This window comes from Telopea speciosissima, chromosome 2 (assembly GCF_018873765.1).
Source record: "Telopea speciosissima isolate NSW1024214 ecotype Mountain lineage chromosome 2, Tspe_v1, whole genome shotgun sequence".
NCBI lineage: Eukaryota > Viridiplantae > Streptophyta > Magnoliopsida > Proteales > Proteaceae > Telopea > Telopea speciosissima.
In genome coordinates this window covers 40,257,904-40,279,228 of record NC_057917.1, presented here as the reverse complement: position 1 = coordinate 40,279,228, position 21,325 = coordinate 40,257,904, and the positions used below count along the sequence as shown (strand labels likewise).

At 45.8% G+C, this 21,325-nt stretch overlaps 2 protein-coding genes and 1 long non-coding RNA gene across 3 annotated transcripts; all 3 read left to right on the top strand.

Annotated features, from left to right (window-relative positions):
• Positions 1-1,718: 1,718 nt before the first annotated feature.
• LOC122650707 (disease resistance protein RUN1-like) lies at positions 1,719-4,838 on the top strand. The gene is made up of 4 exons (XM_043844100.1): positions 1,719-2,202; positions 2,461-3,574; positions 3,772-4,056; positions 4,146-4,838. Exons 1-4 carry the CDS (start codon positions 1,745-1,747, stop codon positions 4,836-4,838), a joined length of 2,550 nt encoding a protein of 849 aa, XP_043700035.1. The 5' UTR covers positions 1,719-1,744.
• A 14-nt stretch (positions 4,839-4,852) lies between these two features.
• Positions 4,853-5,805, top strand: LOC122652312. Its single transcript, XR_006331583.1, has 2 exons — positions 4,853-5,222; positions 5,435-5,805. It is a non-coding gene; the product is annotated as an uncharacterized LOC122652312 (long non-coding RNA).
• Positions 5,806-9,520: 3,715 nt separating this feature from the next.
• LOC122650706 lies at positions 9,521-9,880 on the top strand. Its single transcript, XM_043844098.1, has one exon. It carries the CDS (start codon positions 9,521-9,523, stop codon positions 9,878-9,880), a length of 360 nt encoding a protein of 119 aa, XP_043700033.1.
• Positions 9,881-21,325: the final 11,445 nt, after the last annotated feature.

Below are 21,325 nucleotides of genomic sequence, written 5' to 3'. Positions count from 1 at the left end.
AACAGAGGGGTTTCGATTTGTTACCTAGAGATTCACAAATGCAAAACCTTCACCCGAAAGTAGTCCTTTCGCAGTCGTTTCACGTACCACGCACAGCTTTGCATTCCTACACGTATAAGCCAACTCCTCCACGCACTCGGGTTCTCAAGACCCAAGCAATCTCCAAGGTCAAACACTAAGAGAGGGGAAGGAAGAGGGGATGATTTCTAGGAGGAGAGGTGTTCTACCGTTTCTGCAAGGATGAGAGAATTACTTATGAATTTTGGCAATCTCATGAATATATGTCATTTGCCCTCTCTCTCCCAAATTGATAGCACACATGAGTAAGGAATATTGAGTTTCCTATTGAGACTCAATCACCAACCCATCCAATCTTTCCCACTAAGGAAAGATCCCTATTGCTAGAGGAATCAAATATTGGGTCCAATATCCAATATTGGCCCAACATCCAATATTGGCCCAACATCTTTCCTTTTCTAATAGGAAAAACCATATGAAGGAAGTTCTAGCAGTTGAAAGGTATGAGTTCCAATATCCAAGAAGGAGCCATGGGGAGTGAATCATGGTGCCAAGCTCCTCTAACGAATGTCATTGTAGAGTTCTAATAGTTGGAGAAGCACTGAAGTAAACAAATACTACAATCCATTGATGATATTCCAAAGGAATCGAAATGCTAACATGCATACACCAGTCTGAAGACCATAGAGAAGCTTGGCACCCATGATTCACTCCCCATGGCTCATTCTTGGAGAAATCAATACCCAGACTTCGATAGAGGGATGAGATATTAATGTTAGCAGACTTGATTTTCGACAAAAAAGAACTGCAAGCAGTTGTCTTACTACCATGGCTTGTAACTCCCTCCTTGTCGTAGGAAGGCCCAGCCCACGGCAGTTGATTGCAGTGATGATCATGATGATAGATTCTAAGATGATAGATTTTACCATTGATAAGATAATTTCTCCTACCACTCTAGAAGAATTGTAAGATGGTAGATTATAACAGAAAGAGAGTTTTTGGAAAGGAGAGAGAATCAATACGCTCAAACTGACAAACCAATACGTGCCACCTGTCTAAGAGTTACATAAAAAAATAAAAAAATAAAAAATTGCATAAGTCTAGGTGTCTCACACTCTCATCACTTTATTCTGTATAAGCACCAATAGTTGTCTAGTGCAGTTGGTGAGTTGTGGTATGCTTCATGCCCATGCTTATTAGGAGGTCTCGAGTTTAATCTCCTGGCTGGTACCTTTCCCCCTATTCCCCCACCCTCTAAAAAATAGTAAAAAAAAATTATGTACAAGCGAAAGCCGCCTGTCGGTCAAAGTCAAAACCAGTAACCTTCACCAGTTCCTCCGTACAGAAATACTTTTAAACCCGTCCCTCTTTTCTTCCACTTTGCGTATACGTTTCCCGCTGGTCGCCGTGGATTTGCCTTTTCTTCCTCTCTTCTGCGTATACATTTTCTGCTCGCCCTAAGACTGTTTTTTTGTATGATAAAACGCCCATAGACTCTTCACTTTGCTGCGTTTGTGGAAAGTGGTTTGGTCTTGTGAATTCCTGTGATCAGATTTATTACCCAAATTCAGATCCCAAACAAATTCCCCTCTTCGTTTTCAGAGAAGTAGGAAACAGACCGCCAATTTCTCCATTAATTATTAATCCCCTTCAACAACGCAAATCAACGAATAAAGCTCCTTGACAAATTCAGAATCGCATATCTCCATCTTCAACTGCAATCATCATGGTGTCACGGGTTGGATCTTCAAACTATGACGTGTTTATTAACTTCAGAGGCAAAGACACTCGCAATTCTTTCGTTGGCCATCTTTACAGTGCTCTAAAAGGTCGTGGAATCCATGCTTTCATCGACAGCAAAGATATGTGGAAAGGAGAAGATATTGGGGAGCTTCTCCAAATAATAAAAATCTCCAAGCTTTCGATTGCTGTCTTCAGTGAGACTTACGTAGAAAGCGATTGGTGCCTCCGTGAGCTCGCTCAGATGTTGGAATGTCATAGAACTAACGGTCAGATCATTTTTCCCATTTTCTTCAAAGTTAAGACAGCTGAAGTTAAGAATCAGAATGGATGTTTTGAGATTTTACCTCATATACATGGCAAAGAAGCGCCTGAAACTCTACAGAGATGGAAGGATGCTTTGCAAGCTGTAGGAGATAAGAATGGATGGGTTTTTAACAATGGGTAAAATCTCTGTCCCTCAAAAGTATGTTTTTTTCTTTGAAGATCACTACATATGTTTCATATCGTATCTAACAAGTCCTTTTTTTATGTTTTCCTTACATATATATCTTGTCAAGTATCTACCACTACAAGGAAAATGAAATATATCTTAATAATAAGCTTCCTTCCTTCCTTTGAGAAACTTTTTCCAAGTCTTTTTTTTTTTTTCCTTATTGTGTTGTTAGTTACTTTCTTCTTTTTTTTACGAACAAATTGCAGGGATCAATCAGAGTTAGTTAAGTCAATTGTTCAAAGTGTTTGGCTCCGATTGAATGTGGTCCCCTTGGTTGATGCTAAATACCAGGTTGGATTAGAATCCCGCGTAGAATCTGTATTATCCCTACTATCAAATGCTAGTTCTACGGATGTTCAGTTTCTTGGGATATGTGGTTTGAGTGGCATTGGGAAGACAACTATAGCGGTAGCCATATACAACCACATCTTTAGAAACTTTAGTAAAAGTTGTTTTCTCGAAAACGTTCGAGAGGAAGCAGCAAAATCCAATGGTATAGTTTATTTGCAAAAGATACTTCTTGAAAAGATCTTTGGGGTGGAAATAAAAATAAGCAATTCTAGAGAAGGATCAAGTTCGATAAAAGAAAGACTTGGAAAAACAGATACTCTTCTCATTCTTGATGATGTGGATAATCATACCCAATTAGAAGCATTGGCCGGTGATCTCAGTTGGTTTGGTCCTGGAAGTTGGATAATCATAACATCTAGAGACCAAAGCATTTTACGTGAAATTCCCCAAAATAATAGAAAAATATACAAGCCTGAAGAATTGAATGAGAAAGAGAGTCTTCAACTCTTCAGTTCGTATGCTTTTTCAGTGGACCAGCCTCCTGATGATTTTATGCAGCTTTCAATTGATATAGTTCATACCACAGGAGGATTGCCCTTAGCCTTGGAGATTTTGGGTTCTGATTTATCTCTTAACAAAGAAGACAAAGACGTATGGAAAAGCATGCATCGGATTTTGAAACAAATTCCGCACAATGATGTCTATAGAAAGTTAAGGATAAGCTATGACAATCTAGGAGATGATATTGAGAAAGCTATGTTTCTCGATGCTGCATGCTTTTTCATAGGATGGAAGATAGAAACTGTAATTTCCATATGGGAAGCTTGTGAGTTTGAACCAAGATACCATATAGAAGTTCTCAATAGAAAATTTCTCTTGCAAATTAATGAGGCAAAAAAGTTGGGGATGCACGACCAGATTCAAAACATGGGAAGGGGAATTGTCTACAGTCAAAGCCATATGGAACGTGATAAATATAGCAGGTTATGGTCTCGTAATGACATCATGAAAGTATTAAAGGGTGGCAAGGTAAGAGTTAATTACAAGAATCTTTTGACCTTTTTTTTTTCTTTGATCTTACTCTAGGTAAGCATATGATCCTAATATATAACTAGATATTGAAAGTGCATTAGGACCAAATGCATTAAGTATGGACTACATTGACAAAACGTCTACATTGTTATGTCAATCAATATTTATTTACTTGGACTATTTTTCTATCATAGGGGAATGAAATGGTTGAAGGTCTCTTCCTTAGATTCAGTTCAAACGACAACACTTGTTTATATACTGAATGCTTTGAAAAAATGCCCAAACTAAGATTACTACAAGTTGATGGAGTAACCTTGAAGGGGAGTTTTCAGCGTCTTCCTTCTAGATTAAGATGGCTAAGTTGGCAGAATTATCCATTGAAAGAACTACCTGTCCATTTTTATCATGAAGAATTAGTTATTCTCGACTTGAGTTATGGCTTGTTTAGACGAGCTTGGAATAATTGGCTTGAAAATAAGGTAAGGAATATCTTTATTTCTTTTCTCTCATTTTATAACCTGAGGATTAATGGACATTAATATTTTATATTCGTTTCTTTGTTTGACAGTTATTTCAACAGTTGAAAGTTCTTAGACTCAGTTGTTGTCGGTCTCTGTCCATGTCTCCCAACTTCTCAGGATTTCCTCGCTTGGAGCAATTGTATCTTAATAAATGTGATTCTTTGGTTAATTTACATGAATCCATTGGACAGCTCCAGGAACTCATTTACTTGGACTTGGAAAGTTGTTGTTCTCTCAAGACACTCCCAAACAGTATATGCAAGTTGAGTTCTCTCCAAATAATAATTCTCAATCATTGCACTTCTCTGGAGAAGTTACCTGAATCCATTGGTGACCTAAACGAATCCTTGGTTGATCTTTACTTGAACAAAACAAATATTAAAGTACTGCCTGATAGTGTTGGACTGTTAAAAAAGTTAGAGGTATTGGATCTATCACATAGGCATGCGCTTGTAAATTTGCCAAGATCAATGGAGAATATGACTTCTCTACGTCACATTGAACTTAGCGTGCGTAACAAGCTTCGATGCATACCAAAGCTACCCTCTTCCTTGGTTCAACTTCGTTTTCATTACCAAGCGTATGATTTCAAACCAGACTTGGAAAACGTGAAAAGATTGTTAGAGTGCTCCGAAGATTTGGCAAAAGTTTGTTTTCTCAGACACAAGTCACACAACATTCATCTGTCACAGCCACCACGGAGAGGCACGATAAAGACAGGATTATTTAGAAGATTCTGAGATGAAATCTTGGTTAAATGGCTAGAATCTGGTAAGATCTTGGGCCATCATCCTTGACTTAAAATGGATGTGATCTCTGTTTGGAAATTGCTTGCCTTGTGTTCTCAGGTAGTTGTTGTGCGCGTGATGTGCTCGTTCAAATGCTCAAGTAGGTTTCTGTCATTGAAGCATGCGGATTTGTTGCGAATTTATGGATGGGGCTCGATTGAGTTTCCAAAAGAGGCATGCAATCCCCTGTTTCAGCTCTTGGGGCTGGGGGCAGAGCACCCGAGGTGCACGCGTAGAGGCTTGGTGGGGATTTTCGTTTTCGGTGTCAGCCCTTGTAGGACTTCTGGCGGCTGTGAGTCCTATGGGTCTCAGGACCCTGCCACTCGTGGTTACTCAGTTTGATTTGGCTCCTGTCCTGCAGTGGCGGGAGCTGGAGCGTCCAGCCCCGCTAAACGACAGCAAAAACAGGGGTTGGGTGGTCATTTCACAGGTGGGTCCCACCTGGGCCCCACATGTGAAATGATCACCCCACCCCCTGTTTAGGTGGTTTCCATGGGTTGGACGCTCCAGCTCCCGCCACTGCAGGATAGGAGCCAGATCCTACTCAGTTGGGGGTTAGAGTGAGTTGAAATCAGTGTCAGTGACCCAAAGTCCCATGCCTTTTCTTTTCGGATGAATCAGAAATATCCTACCCGTATTTTATTTGGTATTCCATTAAATCATGTTTGATTCCTTAATTGATCTTGTTGGATTTGCTTGCTTAATGTATGTATTCCATTTACCATTTTCTAAGATTACATTCAGAGTGAATTGATCCGTAAAGATCCCCATATTTGCAAAGTAAATTCTTATGCCACTTTATGAGTTTATACTCTTGTAAATTTTATCCCAAGTTTATGTTCTTAGAATTTATTCATTGAATGGAGTAAGATTTACTCATTTTGAGTGATTCCCATGTGGCCTGAGGCCCTTGACTGAATAATGGTTTGAGTTTCATTCACATCTGAGATAATTATGTGGCCAGGTAGTTCTTGTTGGGTGATTCTAAGATAACCCAAAACTCTTGGTTGACTGGTCCTGTTTGAAATAACTGGATTTTTGTTATTTTCTTTACACAATCCATGTGTAGAAGTCTTGAAACACCACCAGGTAGAGATTTTTTTTCCCGAGATTTTATTTGTTATGATTAAAGCAAGTCTAAGACAGAATATACCAAACTAGCCATGCTTTGTTTAGGAATGGATTGGTATTTGGAGTGCATGAAGTGCAATGCATTTTATTATTTTTCTTTTCATGAATTTAAGTCTTTGGCATTAATTTATTCTCAGATTGCCCCTATCTATAATGCACTAGAAATCTTATTTTGAAAAATCTTATTCTTGGTAATTCCGCATCTTGGGAGTACTATTCAATCTTTGTTTCATATAGATTCAAATGGGTTGATATAATTGGAAAATTTTCCATTCTCCTAGTATGGCTGGAATTTGAATTTTCTGGGATTGTTAGTGCAAAGAGAGAACAATTCTTATCCGTGATTGGTGTGAGATTACATTTTTATGTTGTATATTAATTTTCCTTCAATGACTTAGGCTGGTGGTGAAAAAGTATTTTATTCATTTGCCTAGAGATGAGGGATTCGGCTCCTCTCCAGTGCAGGGGTGCGCTGGAAATTGTCCAGCGCGGCACAGATGAATGACACGTGTACTCGGCTATATCGAACGGTTCGAATTAATTAAGCACAGGAACTCGTATTTGCCTGCGATGGACAGGATTATTCTGCAGAAAATTGAATTCCTTCTCACAATCAAGCGCCAAACGAAATTGCAGAGACATTCACGCGAGTTCCCTCTTCGAATCGGCTCATCTCCACCGGCGACGGCATCGAAGCACAAGTTCAACCACCTGCGATAGAGTTCTCCATTTTAGTACGCTCGCCTCTTCGAATCCTCTCCACCTGCGGCGGAGTTCTCTAGCTACATTCTTGCCTTCTTCTAATCCTCTCCACCTGCGACAAACGATCTACCGCCCTCGCTCACCGTCTTCTGAGATCTTCAGACACGGCTATTCACAGGAAACTTCAAATCCCAACTTCTGGTTAGAATAATATTGTAAATTTGTATTTTGTAATTGGATTTATTAGTTAATGGAAAGGTTTATGATTTCGATTCATCAAAGAATGGGTTTTCTTGAGTGGTTGCAGGATTTGGATGGTTTTTTTTTTTTTTTTTTTTTTTTTTTGATAAAGAACAACCGTGATTGTTCATGGTGAATAAATTAATGGTCTCGAATTTTTTTTCTTTAATCTTAGGTTAGATATTTCTCGTGCTTGCTAATCGAGTTTCGTTATTCTCTTGACACTCAAATTACCATTACCCTTTTTCTAAACTCCACCCCTTCAATCCAACTTTCACTCTTTTCTTATGGAAACATTCATGTCAACGCTCTTTGTGCCTCCTGAGCCCATGATAGGAAAAGCCATGCCCATCTCAGAAATGAAAGAGAAATTAAAAAACAGAGGAGACTGGAAGCTGCTTCATAATAAAGCTTGTTAATGCTCTTTGTGCTAAGGCTGTCAATGGATAACCGAAAATCCGAATTCGATCCACATCTGTATCCGTTTTGGAGCATCTGAATTCGTTTAGAGATATCCGAAAAAAAATCCGAATACTCCGATAAAAATCCGACTCCGAATACTTAATATAAAAAATTAAGTAAATAATGATCTTGAGGGTTTTTGAAGATTCAACAGGTTCTAGAATATGAGGAAAAGAGAATCATGATCTAAAACTATGGATTGAGAGTGAATTGTATCCACTAGGGGGAGGAAGGTTCGGGTTACACAAGGCAAAGGTGTAAACGGATGGTCAAAAATCCGAATTTGATCCGCATCCGAATCCATCCGAATCCGTTTAGAGGTATCCGAATTTGACCAAGAAATATCCGAATCCGATTACATCCGATCCGTATCCGAGCCGAATCCGATCCGTTTACAGGCCTACTTTGTGCCTCCTGTGATTTATTCGATTTTTTCCGTATGTGAGATCTGATTTTCCTACTCAAGCTTGTTATCTTTGTTAGGAGACATTAGTTCTATGGTGTTGATTTCTTAGGAGCACTTCGTTTTCAATCGAATCTACAGAGAAGTTTTTTGTGTAGATAGGTAAAGGTTTGATTTTGAATTAAACTATTGTCGTGATAGTTCCATTTTTAAGTTTCTTGTTGAATTTTCCAGTATTGATGTCGTAATAGTACCTGTTTTGGTGTTTCCCTCTGTCCACAGTTTTTGAGTGGACTCTTTGAAGAAGGTTGTGTATTTCAGTGTGATTTAACTTGAAAAAATAAGTATCTCAGTCGATGTATTATTGAAGTTTATTGAAATTCTGATTTCTCAATAGTAGGAGTTCATGCATCGATTTCTTCTGGTCTCTCTGGTTGAGATTTCTCTCTTATAATAGTTTTAATAGATTTTTCCCTTCCATCTAGTCTTTCAAAATCAAAATATGATTGAGGTTTCACTGCTGCTGGTTTTAAGCAGACTTTCTGAAGAATTTGCTTGCTGTCTGAGAGTGCTTTCATGAGCCTTTGCTTCAATTTAGTTTTGGTTTGTGAGGAACCACATGCTGGAGCACAAGGTTATAATTTTGAGGTTTCCCCTAGTAAATCAAAATTTTCCCTTAATTGACAGCATCTCTTCTTTGGTTTCACATGAATCAAATTTTATGGCTATTGGTGCTCTTAACTGACGGGTCTTAATTTTTAGGTTGACACCTTTTCTAGTATTTGAAGAAATTCTGCCCATAAGCTAAGACTGAGCTTTTTGAGTGGATCCATTGAGCTGTATGATGGTTCAAACTCAAAGATTCTATTTATAGGACATTTCGAAGTTCCGGAGGAAAATATTGAAGTATTGTTGTAGTAAAGTCTTTTCTGAAAACTACTATCAATGGCCAAGGGATATTGAGGAATATTGCTGGTTGATAGCAACACTTGAAGAGGTAGGAACTTTATTATGGTATTTGAGGAGGCTTGGTTACAAGGGAGCCTCAAATAATGAACTCTATTGTGCTTACTAGTAACCTATTGTAAATTTTAAAAATCAGATGTCAACTAATTATTAATTATAATGAACTCTATTGTGCCACTTGATCTTTTAATAGTTTTAATAGACTTTTCCCTTCCATCTAGTCTTTCAAAATCGAAATATGATTGAGGTTTCACCCTTGATGGTTTTATTAAGTAGACTTTCTCAAGAATTTGCTTGCTATTGAAGTTTTTGAATAAAAAATTAGTTTGTATTTTTTTTCTTTACTGTTTTTTATTTAATCATTTCATTGTTTCATATGTAACAATTTCCTTTTGATTGTCCATGTGATTTCTATATTTGCAGTTGTAGTTTACCGTGGAAGGCGACAATACCATGGGAGATCAAGACATAGGTCTAAATGTTGATAATGAGCCTCAGATTGGCATGAATTTTAATTCAGAGAAGGAGGCTTATGAATTCTACAATTCCTATGGGGGAAGGATGGGTTTCAGTGTGAGGAGAGAATATGCACATTGGAGTAGAGCCGATAAGTCAATCCTAAACTTCGAGGAAATTCGTATGTAGTCAACAAAGTTTGAGGGAACCAGACAACCAAGACAATGATACAAACAAACCTAGAGTAGAGACAAGAACTGGTTGCCATGCATGGATGGGAATTATGCGTGTTGATAATGGACAATATCAGTGCAATGATTTTGTTGAAGAGCATAATCATCTTCTTCATTTACCATCTACCTTCCATATGATGCGGTCACAACAAAAAGTTTCAAATGCACATGCAGTAGAGATTGATTTGGCCGGTGATTCGGGAATAAGACCTAAGGCCATATTTGACTACATGAGCAAGCAAGCAGGTGGAAGAGAAAACCTTGGATACACCAGTCAAGACCGTAAGAATTATCTCCGAACAAAACGTCAGAGTGACTTATCTTATGATGAACCCGGTAGTTTATTGATGTACTTTGAAAAACAGACAAGGAGAAATCCTTCTTTTACATACGCGTTGTAGTTGGATAGTGAAGAGGAGATAACAAATATATTCTGGGCTGATCCAAAGATGTTAATAGACTATGCCCAATTTGGTGATGTTATTACCTTTGATACGACATTTTGCACCAACAAAGAATATAGGTCATTCGGTGCATTTGCTGGATTTAATCACCATACAGGTATATGCATTTTTAGGGCTGCCTAGTTATATGATGAGACTTCAGAATCTTTCAAATGGTTATTTGAGACTTTCCTAGAAGCCCATGGGCAGAAGAAACCATTAACCATTTTTACTGATTAAGATGCTACAATGGGAAAGGCGATATCTGAGGTGTTTACCAATACATGGCATGGTTTGTATACTTTGCACATAATGCAAAATGGCATCAAACATCTAGGAAATTTGATGAAAGATGGATCACAAAAAGATTTTAAAACTTGTATATTTCATTATGAGGGAGTATTAGAGTTTGAAAATACATGGGAGAAATTGCGTAGTGATTATCCAGTTAAAGACTCTTCATGGTTAGATCGTATCTATGGGTTGAAAGAGAAATGGGCTAAGTGTTTTATGAAGAAGACTTTCACCATAGGTATGCGAAGTACACAACTCAGTGAGAGTTTGAATGGGGATCTGAAGGATTACTTGAAATCCAGTTTGGATCTTGTGCAGTTTTTAAGCACTTTGAGAGGGTGGTGAATGATAAGCATTATAAGGAGTTGAAAGCCGAGTTTTATGCAAAAAATAAAACTCCAAGAAATATCTTTACCATGTCACCCGTTATGACCCAAGCGTTAGAAGTTTACACTCCTAGAATATTTAAAGAATTTCAAGAGGAGTTTGCTTGGATTACTACTTGCAACGTAAAATATCGAAATGAGAGTCTAGCCATTTGTGAGTACATAGTTGTTATTAAAAGAGAAGGGGATTTTAATGTTATGTGATGAGGCATAAAACACCCTACCTATCAGAGGCTGCCACGTGGCTGATCCGACCTCAGTCCGAGAACCGAGTTGAGCCGAGCAGGAGAATGGGCCGACCCCATCGTTGATAAGTCATCTGACAGAGCCAGACTCGAGCGAGCTGGCTGGTGGCTGAGGCCGAGCTCATACAGGTCAGCCAGACTCCTAGCCGAGCTTGCGGCCGAGACCAACCTCTCGGACCGACCTCCATTGCCGACCTCCTCTGTCGACCCCTTAGGCCGACCTCCGAGGCCGAGCCCTCCTCCACTGAAGCTGCTATAGCACCCCGCCGGGGATCTTCGGGCCACGTCAGCACATCCCGAGAATCACGGGATAAGGATCGAGCCACGATCCCAGCGCTACACGGAATCGCACTCTACATGGACTCTTACCTTAATAAGAGTCTGACCCCGAAAATAACTCTCCACTCCGCTCTACGCGAGAGAATCTTTTGAAAGAAGGACTCCTACCATACTAGGACTCTTCCAACCATCTCATCTCCTCCTCACTCTATAAATACCCAGGTATGGAGCACTATTCCGAATCTTGCTTTTTACTACGCAATTACGCTGTCGCGTTGGAGACCTGACTTGAGCATCAGAGAGTCCTAGGCCGGAGCCACACCGGCCCTCTTGTGCTCATTGCTTGGTTTTTACAGGCTCATCCGGGGGCGAACCAAGCATCGGAGGTTTTCACATGCAACAGATTTGGCACCGTCTGTGGGAACTACATCAGCAAGCATCGTCGTTTCTACCAATTCCAAGAGCAATAACAATGGTGCACACGAGGTCAGGGCAGCATGGCTCGACATCCCGCACAGAGGAGCCGCAGCCCGTAGGGCAGACGAGGCGATCACCGCCTCCCGAAGCCTCTCGACAGGGGATAAACAGAAGACCCCTCGGGCAGGGGGTGCGCAGCCCATCACGGGCACCATTCCCCCACCAGAAAGTGGGAATGGGGGAGGTGTGCTAACCACGGCCGCGGCTAGCCGGGTACAGGCTAAGCCATGCCTGGACGGAATGGGCCTACCAGCACTGCCACCCTTGCCGGAGAGTTTGGACCCTGAAGCCTTGGCAAATAATCGACAGGTTATGGACTTGCAGCTGCAGATGCTCCACACCAACTAGATGTTGCGCACCTTCATGAACCAGATGGCCCGAGGCGGGCTGATGGGCCAACCACTGGCCGCGCCCCCTCCAGCCCCGGTACACGCAGAGAGAAACTTACAACAAAATGGTGGCCGACATAGGGCTGAGCCAAGCCGAGCCGCATCCTCATACCCGTCTCGTCAGAAGACTCCACCTCCGCGCCCTAGTAGAGGCACTTGACGGGATGAACAAGAGCATCGCCAAAGCCCGCGAATAGGACAGGAAATCGAACCAGCCAGCTCGGTAGCGAGGAGGTCGATATTTTTTGGACGGCTCGGAGAAGACGAACAGCCGAGGAGAGTCCGAGAACAAAGGAAAGAGCCGGTTGAAAGGCGTGCGCCGAGACAAGGAGAAGAATCTCGTCATACTCCCCGACGTCAAAGCTCGCCTCTCCGAGAAGAACAACAGGGGAGCCCCCGTGGGTCCAACTTCCAAGAGGAAAAAAGAACAAGGAAGGATGGTGAGGACCAAGCTGACCAGAATGGCCGACCACAACGAGACCGACCCTATCGGCCCCGGGCCGAGGAGCTGTTTGGCCGAGCACCTGAAACCGAGTTGGAGAGGCGGCTATGAGACTTGGAAGAGCAAGTGGAGGGGTTGAAGAAACAAGCGACCCCGGACGCCTACTCTTTGGTCGGGCGCCACCCATATCCTCCAGGGATCATGACCGCACCGCTACCAAACGGGTTCAAACCTCCCCCGTTCGATCGATATGACGGGACGACCGACCCGACGGATCACATCAACTACTTTAATGCGATGATGACCATGTACGGAGGTACCGAGATCGTTTCTTGTCGAGCCTTCCCTGCATCCCTCAAGGGCGCGGCGACCTCATGGTTCTCATGGTTGCCGCCGAACTCCATAAAAAGCTTCGCTCAACTCTACCGAGCCTTCGTCACGCGCTTCTAAAGTAGTATGAAACACAAGAAGACAACGGTCAACCTACTCAGCATGAAGCAAAGGCCCGACGAGTCAATCCGGGCATTCGTCTCCCGCTTCAACAAGGAATCCTTGGACATCAAGGATTTGGATGAGGCCACGGCCCATACGGCTATGAGCAACGGGCTCATCAACATGGACCTCATCAAGGACCTGGCCAGGAAGCCGACAAGAAACCTGGCCGAGCTCTTGGAGAGGTGCAACTAGTTTACAAATATGGCCGAGGTCCTCCAGGCCCGGAAGGGAAATGACGGCCGACCCGACAAGAAAAGGCCGACAACGAACGACCGTAGGGAAGACAAAAGGCCCAGGAAGGATCGCCGAGCTGACAGGTCGGATCGAGCTCGAAGCCCCGACTACACTCCACTGAATACCTCACGCAAGGAGATCTTGATGCAAATACAACACGGAGGGTGCATCCGCCGACCGCGACCAATGCAAGCGGGGTCATCTCGGAATCCCAACAAATACTGTCAGTTCCATAAGGACACCGGTCACGACACCGAGGATTGCTATCAGCTGAAAAGAGAAATCGAAGAGCTGATAAAAGCGGGCCACTTGAAGCAATATGTCAAAGGAGGCCGAGAAGATCGTGGAGGTCGGCGGCCTGAAGACCGAGATCAAAGAAGAGCCGAGCCTAGGGCCGAAAATAGGCGAGTTGAACGAGACGATGATAAAGTCCGAGCCGAGAAGAAAGATGGATCCGGGCCGAGCAGTGACAAGGGAGCTCCTATATACACTATCCTCGGAGGGCCCGGGCAAGAGACTACTCGAAAGGCTAAGGCAAACACGCGGTTCATCGGAGTGGCCGAGATGCCCGCCAAGAAACTCAAGCCGGCGGCGACGATCACCTTCACCGAAGCTGACCTCGAAGGTATAAGTTTACCTCATGATGATGCTTTAGTGGTGCAGGTAGAAATTGCGAACAGACCCGTCCACCGTGTATTGGTCGATACCGGTGCATCCGTGGACCTTATGTCACTAGAAGTGTACCGACAATTTGGCTTCGGTGAGGAAGCGCTCAAGCCAGAGGGCACCTCACTTCACGGGTTCTCGGGAGCCGCCGCGACCATCAAAGGCTCGATCGACCTGCTGGTCACGATTGGGCAAGCTCCATGCCAGGCGACGATTCAAGTCAAATTCATGGTGGTACGGTCTGTAGTGGCTTTCAACGCCATACTCGGTCGTCCTTCATTGACCGCCCTCTAAGCCATCATCTCCCCGACACACTTGAAGATGAAGTTCCCCACTAAGAACGGTGTCGGTGAGGTCCGGGGCGACCAGAAGAAGGCACGAGATTGCTACGCTACTTTCGTCAAGCAAAACAAGGGTAATGTTTGAGGAATGGCAATGTGCATCGAACATCTCCCCGAGGATCAGCGGGATGACCTTATCGACAGGAGAGGACGACCCGTGGAAGACCTTACCCCATTTCATCTCAGCGAAGATGACCCAGCAAAGGTGGTCCAGCTCGGATCACTACTAAATGAAAATCAAAGGAATTAGCTCGGAGTCTTCTTGAAGGCGAACGTCGATGTCTTTGCTTGGCCGGCCGCCGACATGTCGGGCATACCCAGGCATATAGCTGAGCACCGACTCCACGTAGATCCGGGTCGAAAACCAATCCAACAGAAGAGAAGGAACTACGCACTTGATCGACAAACCGCGATCAAAGAAGAGGTGGAAAAGCTTCGCCGATTAGGGTTCATCCGAGAAGAAAAATTCCCGACCTGGTTGGCTAACGTCGTCATGGTCCCTAAACCGAACGGGAAGTGGAGAATGTGTGTCGACTACACCGATCTCAACAAGGCTTGTCCAAAAGATGAGTACCCGCTACCTCGGATTGACCTCTTGATCGACGCCACGGCAGGTCACGAGATGCTGAGTTTCATGGACGCATACTCTGGCGACAACCAAATCATGATGCATGAGGAGGACGAGTCATGCACGGCATTCTGAACTGACCAAGAAAATTTTTGCTACAAGGTCATGCCGTTCGGATTGAAGAACGCCGGAGCAGCATACCAACGCCTCATGAACTATATATTCCGCGGGCAGATCGGAAGGAACATGGAAGTCTACGTGGATGACATGTTGGTGAAAAGTTTGAAGGCCGAACACCACTTGGCCGACCTGGAAGAAGCCTTCGGTGTATTAAGGAAAAACCAAATGAAGCTGAATCCTGTCAAGTGTGCATTCGGCGTGACCTCGGGAAAGTTCCTCGGCTTCATGGTCTCTGTCAGAGGCATTGAAGCCAATCCGGAAAAAATCAGAGCCATCCAAGAGATGAGTCCTCCAAGGACGATCCGAGAAGTACAGAGGCTAAACGGGCATGTGGCAGCGTTGGCACGATTCATGTCGAGATCGGGAGACAAGTGCCTACCGTTCTTTAAAGCCCTCAAGAATATCCGGAACCCAAAGGACTTTATCTGGTCGGACGAATGCCAGGAAGCTTTTGAAGAGCTGAAGAAATATTTGGAGAACCCGCCTCTTCTTAGCCGACCCGAACCAAAAGAGGAGCTTCAAGTCTACTTAGCCGCTACCCCTGTAGCAGTCAGTGCGGTGTTGATCAGGGAAGAGAGTCGAACTTAAAGACCCATATACTACATCAGCCACGTTCTTGTCGATGCCGAGACAAGGTACTCCGGGTTCGAGAAAGTAGCGTTCGCTCTGGTTACGACTGCAAGGAAACTAAGGCCTTACTTCCAAGCTCATCCGATCGCGGTACTGACCGACCAACCACTTAAGAAGATATTGCACAAACCCGACATTTCAGGACGGCTGATTACTTGGGCGGTTGAGCTAAGTGAATACGATTTAAGCTATCGTCTGAGGACGGCGATAAAAGGACAAGCCCTTGCCGACTTCATCGCCGAATGCACAGGGCCTGACCTTGAGGTCGGGGAAGAAAAGACCGTAGAAGAGGTCGGGGCTACGGTCGACCCGGCTTGGACCATAAATGTCGACGGATCAAGCAACTCCGGAGGAAGCGGGGCCGACCTGATACTGGTAAGCCCCGAAGGGTTTCTGATCCAGTATGCCTTGAGGTTCAAGTTTCCCACCTCGAACAACGAGGCTGAGTATGAAGCCCTCCTAGCTGGACTTCGAGTCAGCAAAGCAATGGGCATAAAGCGGTTAAAGGCAAGAGGAGACTCCCAACTCGTGGTCAACTAGGTCAATGGAGACTACGAAGCGAAAGACGAAAGGATGATAGCTTACCTGAGCCGAGCCTGAGATCTGATTTTCGAACTCGAGCACTTTGAGATGACTCGAATACCAAGAAAAGAGAATGCCATGGCTGACTCCTTGTCCAGGCTGGCCGAGGCCGACCTCTAATATCTGAGCCGGTCAGTATACATAGAAATCTTAGAGAAGCCCTCCTTATAAGAAGAAAGCGTAAAGCACATTGAAGAGGACGGGCCGACCTAGTTGGACCCCATTGTCAACTACTTGGAGAATAACCTGCTCCCGGGGAACCGAGAAGAAGCAAGGAAGGTCAAGATCCGAGCTTCCAAGTACTCGATGATCGACGGAGTGCTCTACAAAAGAGCAATCTCGGCCCCTCTTCTCCGATGCCTTGGTCCAAAGGGGGCCGAGTATGCATTAGCCGAGGTGCATGAGGGAATATGCGGGAGTCACATGGGTGGCCGAGCTCTTGCATACAAGATACTTCGGCAAGGTTTCTAGTGGCCAAGAATGCAAGAAGAGGCCATGAGGTATGTGAAGACATGCGAGAAGTGTCAACTGTTCGTACCAATCCCAAGCCGACCGACGACAAAGTTGACCTCAATGCTAAGCCCAATCCCATTCGCTATGTGGGGAATGGACATTCTCAGAGATTTCACCCCGGCATCGGAAAACAGAAAGTACGCGGTAGTGGCGATCGATTACTTCACCAAGTGGGTCGAGGCGGAGCCCCTTGCAACCATCACCGAGAAGAACATGGAGAAATTCTTCCGAGATAAGGTCATCTACCGGTTCGGGCTACCGAAAGTACTCATCACAGACAATGGCACGTAATTCAACAACCCGGCCTTTCGAGAGTTCTATGAACACTTCTACATTGACTTCCGACCCATCTCAGTAGCTCATCCGCAAGCAAATGGACAAGTAGAAGTATCCAACCGAACATTACTCGCCGGCATTAAGAGAAGGTTAGATGAGGCCAAAGGGAGATGGGTGGAAGAACTCCCAAGTGTCCTATGGGCATATCGGACGACAGTAAGAAGTCCAACCAGGGAGAGTCCTTTTCGCCTCGCTTATGGGACCGAAGCCCTCGCCCCGGTTGAAGTTATGGCCTCATCGTACCGAGTGCTCAACTTCGATGAGAAGACCTATGAAGATGGGCTGAGGGCCAACCTTGACTTCCTCGATGAAGTCCGAGAAAATGCCCTACTCCAGAACGCGGCATACCAACAGAAGACGGCAAAGTACTATGACTCAAGAGTAAAAGAGCGGCACTTCCGTCAAGGGGACCTTGTTCTCAGAAAACTCAGCGCATCCCAGCCGAGGCAGTAAGGAAAGTTAGCACCAAATTGGGAAGGCCCGTACATAGTCTCCAAGCAAATTTACCCTGGCACGTATCGCTTGCAGACTCCGGGGGGCAAGAAGGTACCGAGACCTTGGAACTCGGAAAATTTGAAGAAGTTTTTTCAATAACAGAGCATGCTTGTATTCGGCTTCAGTTCTGACATTTGATTCAATAAAGTCTTTTTCCACCACTTAACGTATTTGCAAGCTCCTAAATCAAAGTCGTAAGACCGGTCCTCATAGACCTGGCCGACCTCGAAGACCGACCCTCATAGGTCGGCAACCAAGTCGTAAGACCGGTCCTCATAGACCTGGCCGACCTCAAAGACCGACCCTCATAGGTCGGCAGCCAAGTCGTAAGACCGGTCCTCATAGACCTGGCCGACCTCGAAGATCGACCCTCATAGGTCGGCAGCCAAGTCGTAAGACCGGTCCTCATAGACCTGGCCGACCTCAAAGACCGACCCTCATAGGTCGGCAGTGAAGTCGTAAGACCTGGCCGACCTCTCAAGAGCAGACATCCCCCTTTGGCCGAGCCTAACAAAGTTCAAAACTAAACTAAGGCATTACGCTCGGCCAGGAAGGATGCTCGGCTACGCGTCCGCTTATATGATAGCCTGTCCAATCGGACCGAAGGGAACGGCAAATTAACCAACCAAGGCAAGGATCACATTGACCTCGGGCATGGCATGGCCGAGCCGCTGACCACGTGAGGCATGGGTAAAAAAGAGACAAGTTCCTAAGCTCGGCTAGCAAAATGACTCGGCAGTTCGACCAAAAATAGAACAGAGTACTCAAGGAAAAGAAGGTTAAGGGCGCTGAGCTAAAATACTTGGACAAATTCTGGTAAAAAATAAGGGCGCCGAGCTAAAATACTTGGACAAATTCTGGCAAAAAATAAGGGCGCCGAGCTAAAATACTTGGATAAATTTTGGCAAAAAATAAATTTTTTCATTCATTATAAGCCGACTGATCGGCACGGTTACAAAAGGGGCAGTCCGGCCCCCATTAAAAAAAAATAATAATAATTTTACATCTCGGTCTCCTCGGCGTTAGATTTGGAGGCGACCTCGGAAGTGTCCACGGCAATAAGCTCGGCAGGAGGGTCTTGTGGTCCAGCTTCTAGAGGGAAGACGTCGGCCGGAGTAGGTTCCTCAAGGGGCAGAGCCTGGGTGACCTCGGCTCCCTCCTCATCTCCCAACTCCCCGGCAAAGGTAGTCGCATCATCATCAAAGCGGGAGAGATTGAGATCAGGGTACGCCGCCTTGATCTCAGCCAAAAGTTCAGCTCGGCCTGCCTCGAAACCTTCGGAGGATGGAGGCCTCCTGATCTCATGGCAGACATCAGCGTACTCCTCCGATTGAAGATAGTCGCTGACCGCCTCGCTCCGAGCCATAGCCAGATCTTCCTTGGCCTTCTCCTTCACCTCGGCAAGCTGAGCCTGCAGAGCCCAGACCTTTTCTCTCTGCCTGACCACCTCGGCCTGAGAGCTCTCCACCTCGGCCTCGGCGGCAGTGAGCTTCTCTTGGGTCTCTCGACGCCTCTGAACGGCATCCTGGGCATCCTGATAGGCTTTCTTGCACTGGATGCCCAAGGAATGGTTCTCGGTCAGGAGCCGCTCAAAGCGGAGCATGGTCTCCACTGCCTTGGCGAAGCCCTACAAAAAGCACGAGAACAAAAATCAAGACAGACTACACAGATCATATCTAATTACAAGAGCCGACCAGGAAACTTACCATGTTGAAATCCTGGAACAGAGTGGAGAGGAGCTCGGGGTCAGATAGCGCCTCGAGCTTCTCCTTGTCAGTTGGAAGCTGACCTGCATCCAGCCATTCTTTGGCGTTCGCGGCCGACGTCAACGCCGAGTCCCCGGGGAAGAGGCGCCAGGTCGGCCTCACAGGAACGTTGCTGGCCGAGGTCCTCCCCAAGACGTATCGGGAGATGTTGGTGGGCGAAACCACAGGTGGAAGACCACCACTCGTCAGATTAACTGAGAGCTTTTGACGCTTGATGTCTCTCGGTGGGCTCCTCTCGCCTTTTCGGCCTTTCCCCTTTCTCGGAGACCCCGCTGGGCCCGTATTCTTCTCGGCCTCAAGGCCGACCACAGCATCCGACGGGCCCTGCATCACGACTTTGCCCTTGGGGGCCTTGGAAGATTCACCCTGGGACTTCTTGTCCGCGTTTTTCTTCCTCCGGTCTGCAAGGGTCTCGACCCTTAGCCGAGCTGTATCCATAGGAGGAATGTGGCCAACCACTGCAAGAGAAACTGACAACATAAAAAATAAGTAGAAACAGAAAAGAAGACTAAGTAAAGGGGTCAGCTCGGACCACAGAGACGGTCTCGGCTCAGGCTCCTACCAGGGGTGATATGCCACCTCTGAAGAAACCCCTCGTCCCGAAGCTGGAGGACATCGAAGGGCGGACGCTGGAGGATCAGGTCCAATGAGGTCATCTCGTTCTCGGTCAGGGGTAATACCCTATTGACATAGTTCAAGTTCATCTCCTTCCACTCGGTTCGGAGAGGACTGTTGGGAATGGAAGCAAAGAAAAAAAGAGGCTTCCAATACTTATTGAAGGTCGGCGTGCCGACCAGAAATTTGTGGCCGCCCAGAGCCGCACTCTTCCCCTATCGGTGGCAAAAATAGTACCACCCCTTCTCGGGAGACTTCTTTAAAAAGAAGAGCCGAGAGAAAAGCGCCACGCTCGCACCTCGGCCCATCTCACAGAGTAAGGCGTGGAAGCCGTACACAGCCAGCCAAGAGTTCGGCACCAGCTGACCAGGAGACAGGTGGAAGTGGTCCAAGATCTGGTCCACCAGGCCGAGAACGGGGAGCCTGAAGGCATACTTGAAGGGCGTCTCGTACAAAGCCACCTCGCCGGGCCTGATGAAGCAGGCCATCTCCCCGGGGTTAGGAACTCGGATCTGAGTGTCCTCGGGGATGGCATAGGTCGCCCTCAGATAGTCGAGGTCAGCCTCCATGATCGTGCTCGGAACGGTGCCGACACTGCCTTCCTCGGGCTCAGGGGCGTCAGCAGACGAGCTGACCGAGCTAACCCCCACCTTGGACGAATCTCTCTCACTTGATTCCTCATCGGATGAGGACGACTCAGAGTTCTCGGCTCGGTCTGCGGTGATGGATTGGGCCGCGTGGTCAAACTCCAGGAGTAACGGAGGCTCGGCCACCTCGGCCTGACGAAGCTCCACTACATCGGGCTCATCTGAGGTCGAGCCCAACAGGTCTATGGTGGGAGAACGAGCGGGGAGCTCTCGGCTCGGACTCGCGCCCTCTGCCGCCCTGGCGAACAGCTCGCCCATGGGACTACTACCAATTGACATACTGGGCGGAGAAGACTTACTGGTTGAAGAAGAGCTGAGCGCGAATGAAGCAAAGACCAAGCTGATCACGAACAAGTAAACACCGAGCGCTACCGAGCTGAAGAATCCAAGCTTACTGAGAAGTCAATAACTTAGAGCAGTGAGGAATGAATAGTTAGGAGTCGCCTATTTATAATCCTTGGGTTTTACTGATCCAACGGCCGACCAGAGCTCAGCCACGGCCCAGATCAAAGGACGTTTCAAATTCCCGAGCCTGCCATAATAACTCTGCTGATGTGGCACTGACACCCAACCGTCAGACCATGCAGCGTCAAATCCATGGCAAAAAATAAGCCTGGCTCGACCACAAAAAATCTTCCAGACAAGTTGACCTGGGAACTTCACTCATCAGTGTCGAGCCGACTCTTGATGAGTGGGGGGGCCTGTGATGAGGCATAAAACACCCTACCTATCAGAGGCTACCATGTGGCTGATCCGACCTTAGTCTGAGAACCGAGTTGAGCCGAGCAAGAGAATGGGCCGACCCCATCTTCGATAAGTCATC

Coding starts and splice junctions, on each gene's coding strand:
- LOC122650707 (XM_043844100.1), top strand. CDS start 1,745: ATGGTGTCACGGGTTGGATCTTCAAACTATGACGTGTTTATTAACTTC. Junction 3,575..3,771: donor AAGTATTAAAGGGTGGCAAG/GTAAGAGTTAAT, acceptor TTTCTATCATAG/GGGAATGAAATGGTTGAAGG. Junction 4,057..4,145: donor ATAATTGGCTTGAAAATAAG/GTAAGGAATATC, acceptor TTTGTTTGACAG/TTATTTCAACAGTTGAAAGT.
- LOC122650706 (XM_043844098.1), top strand. CDS start 9,521: ATGGGAATTATGCGTGTTGATAATGGACAATATCAGTGCAATGATTTT.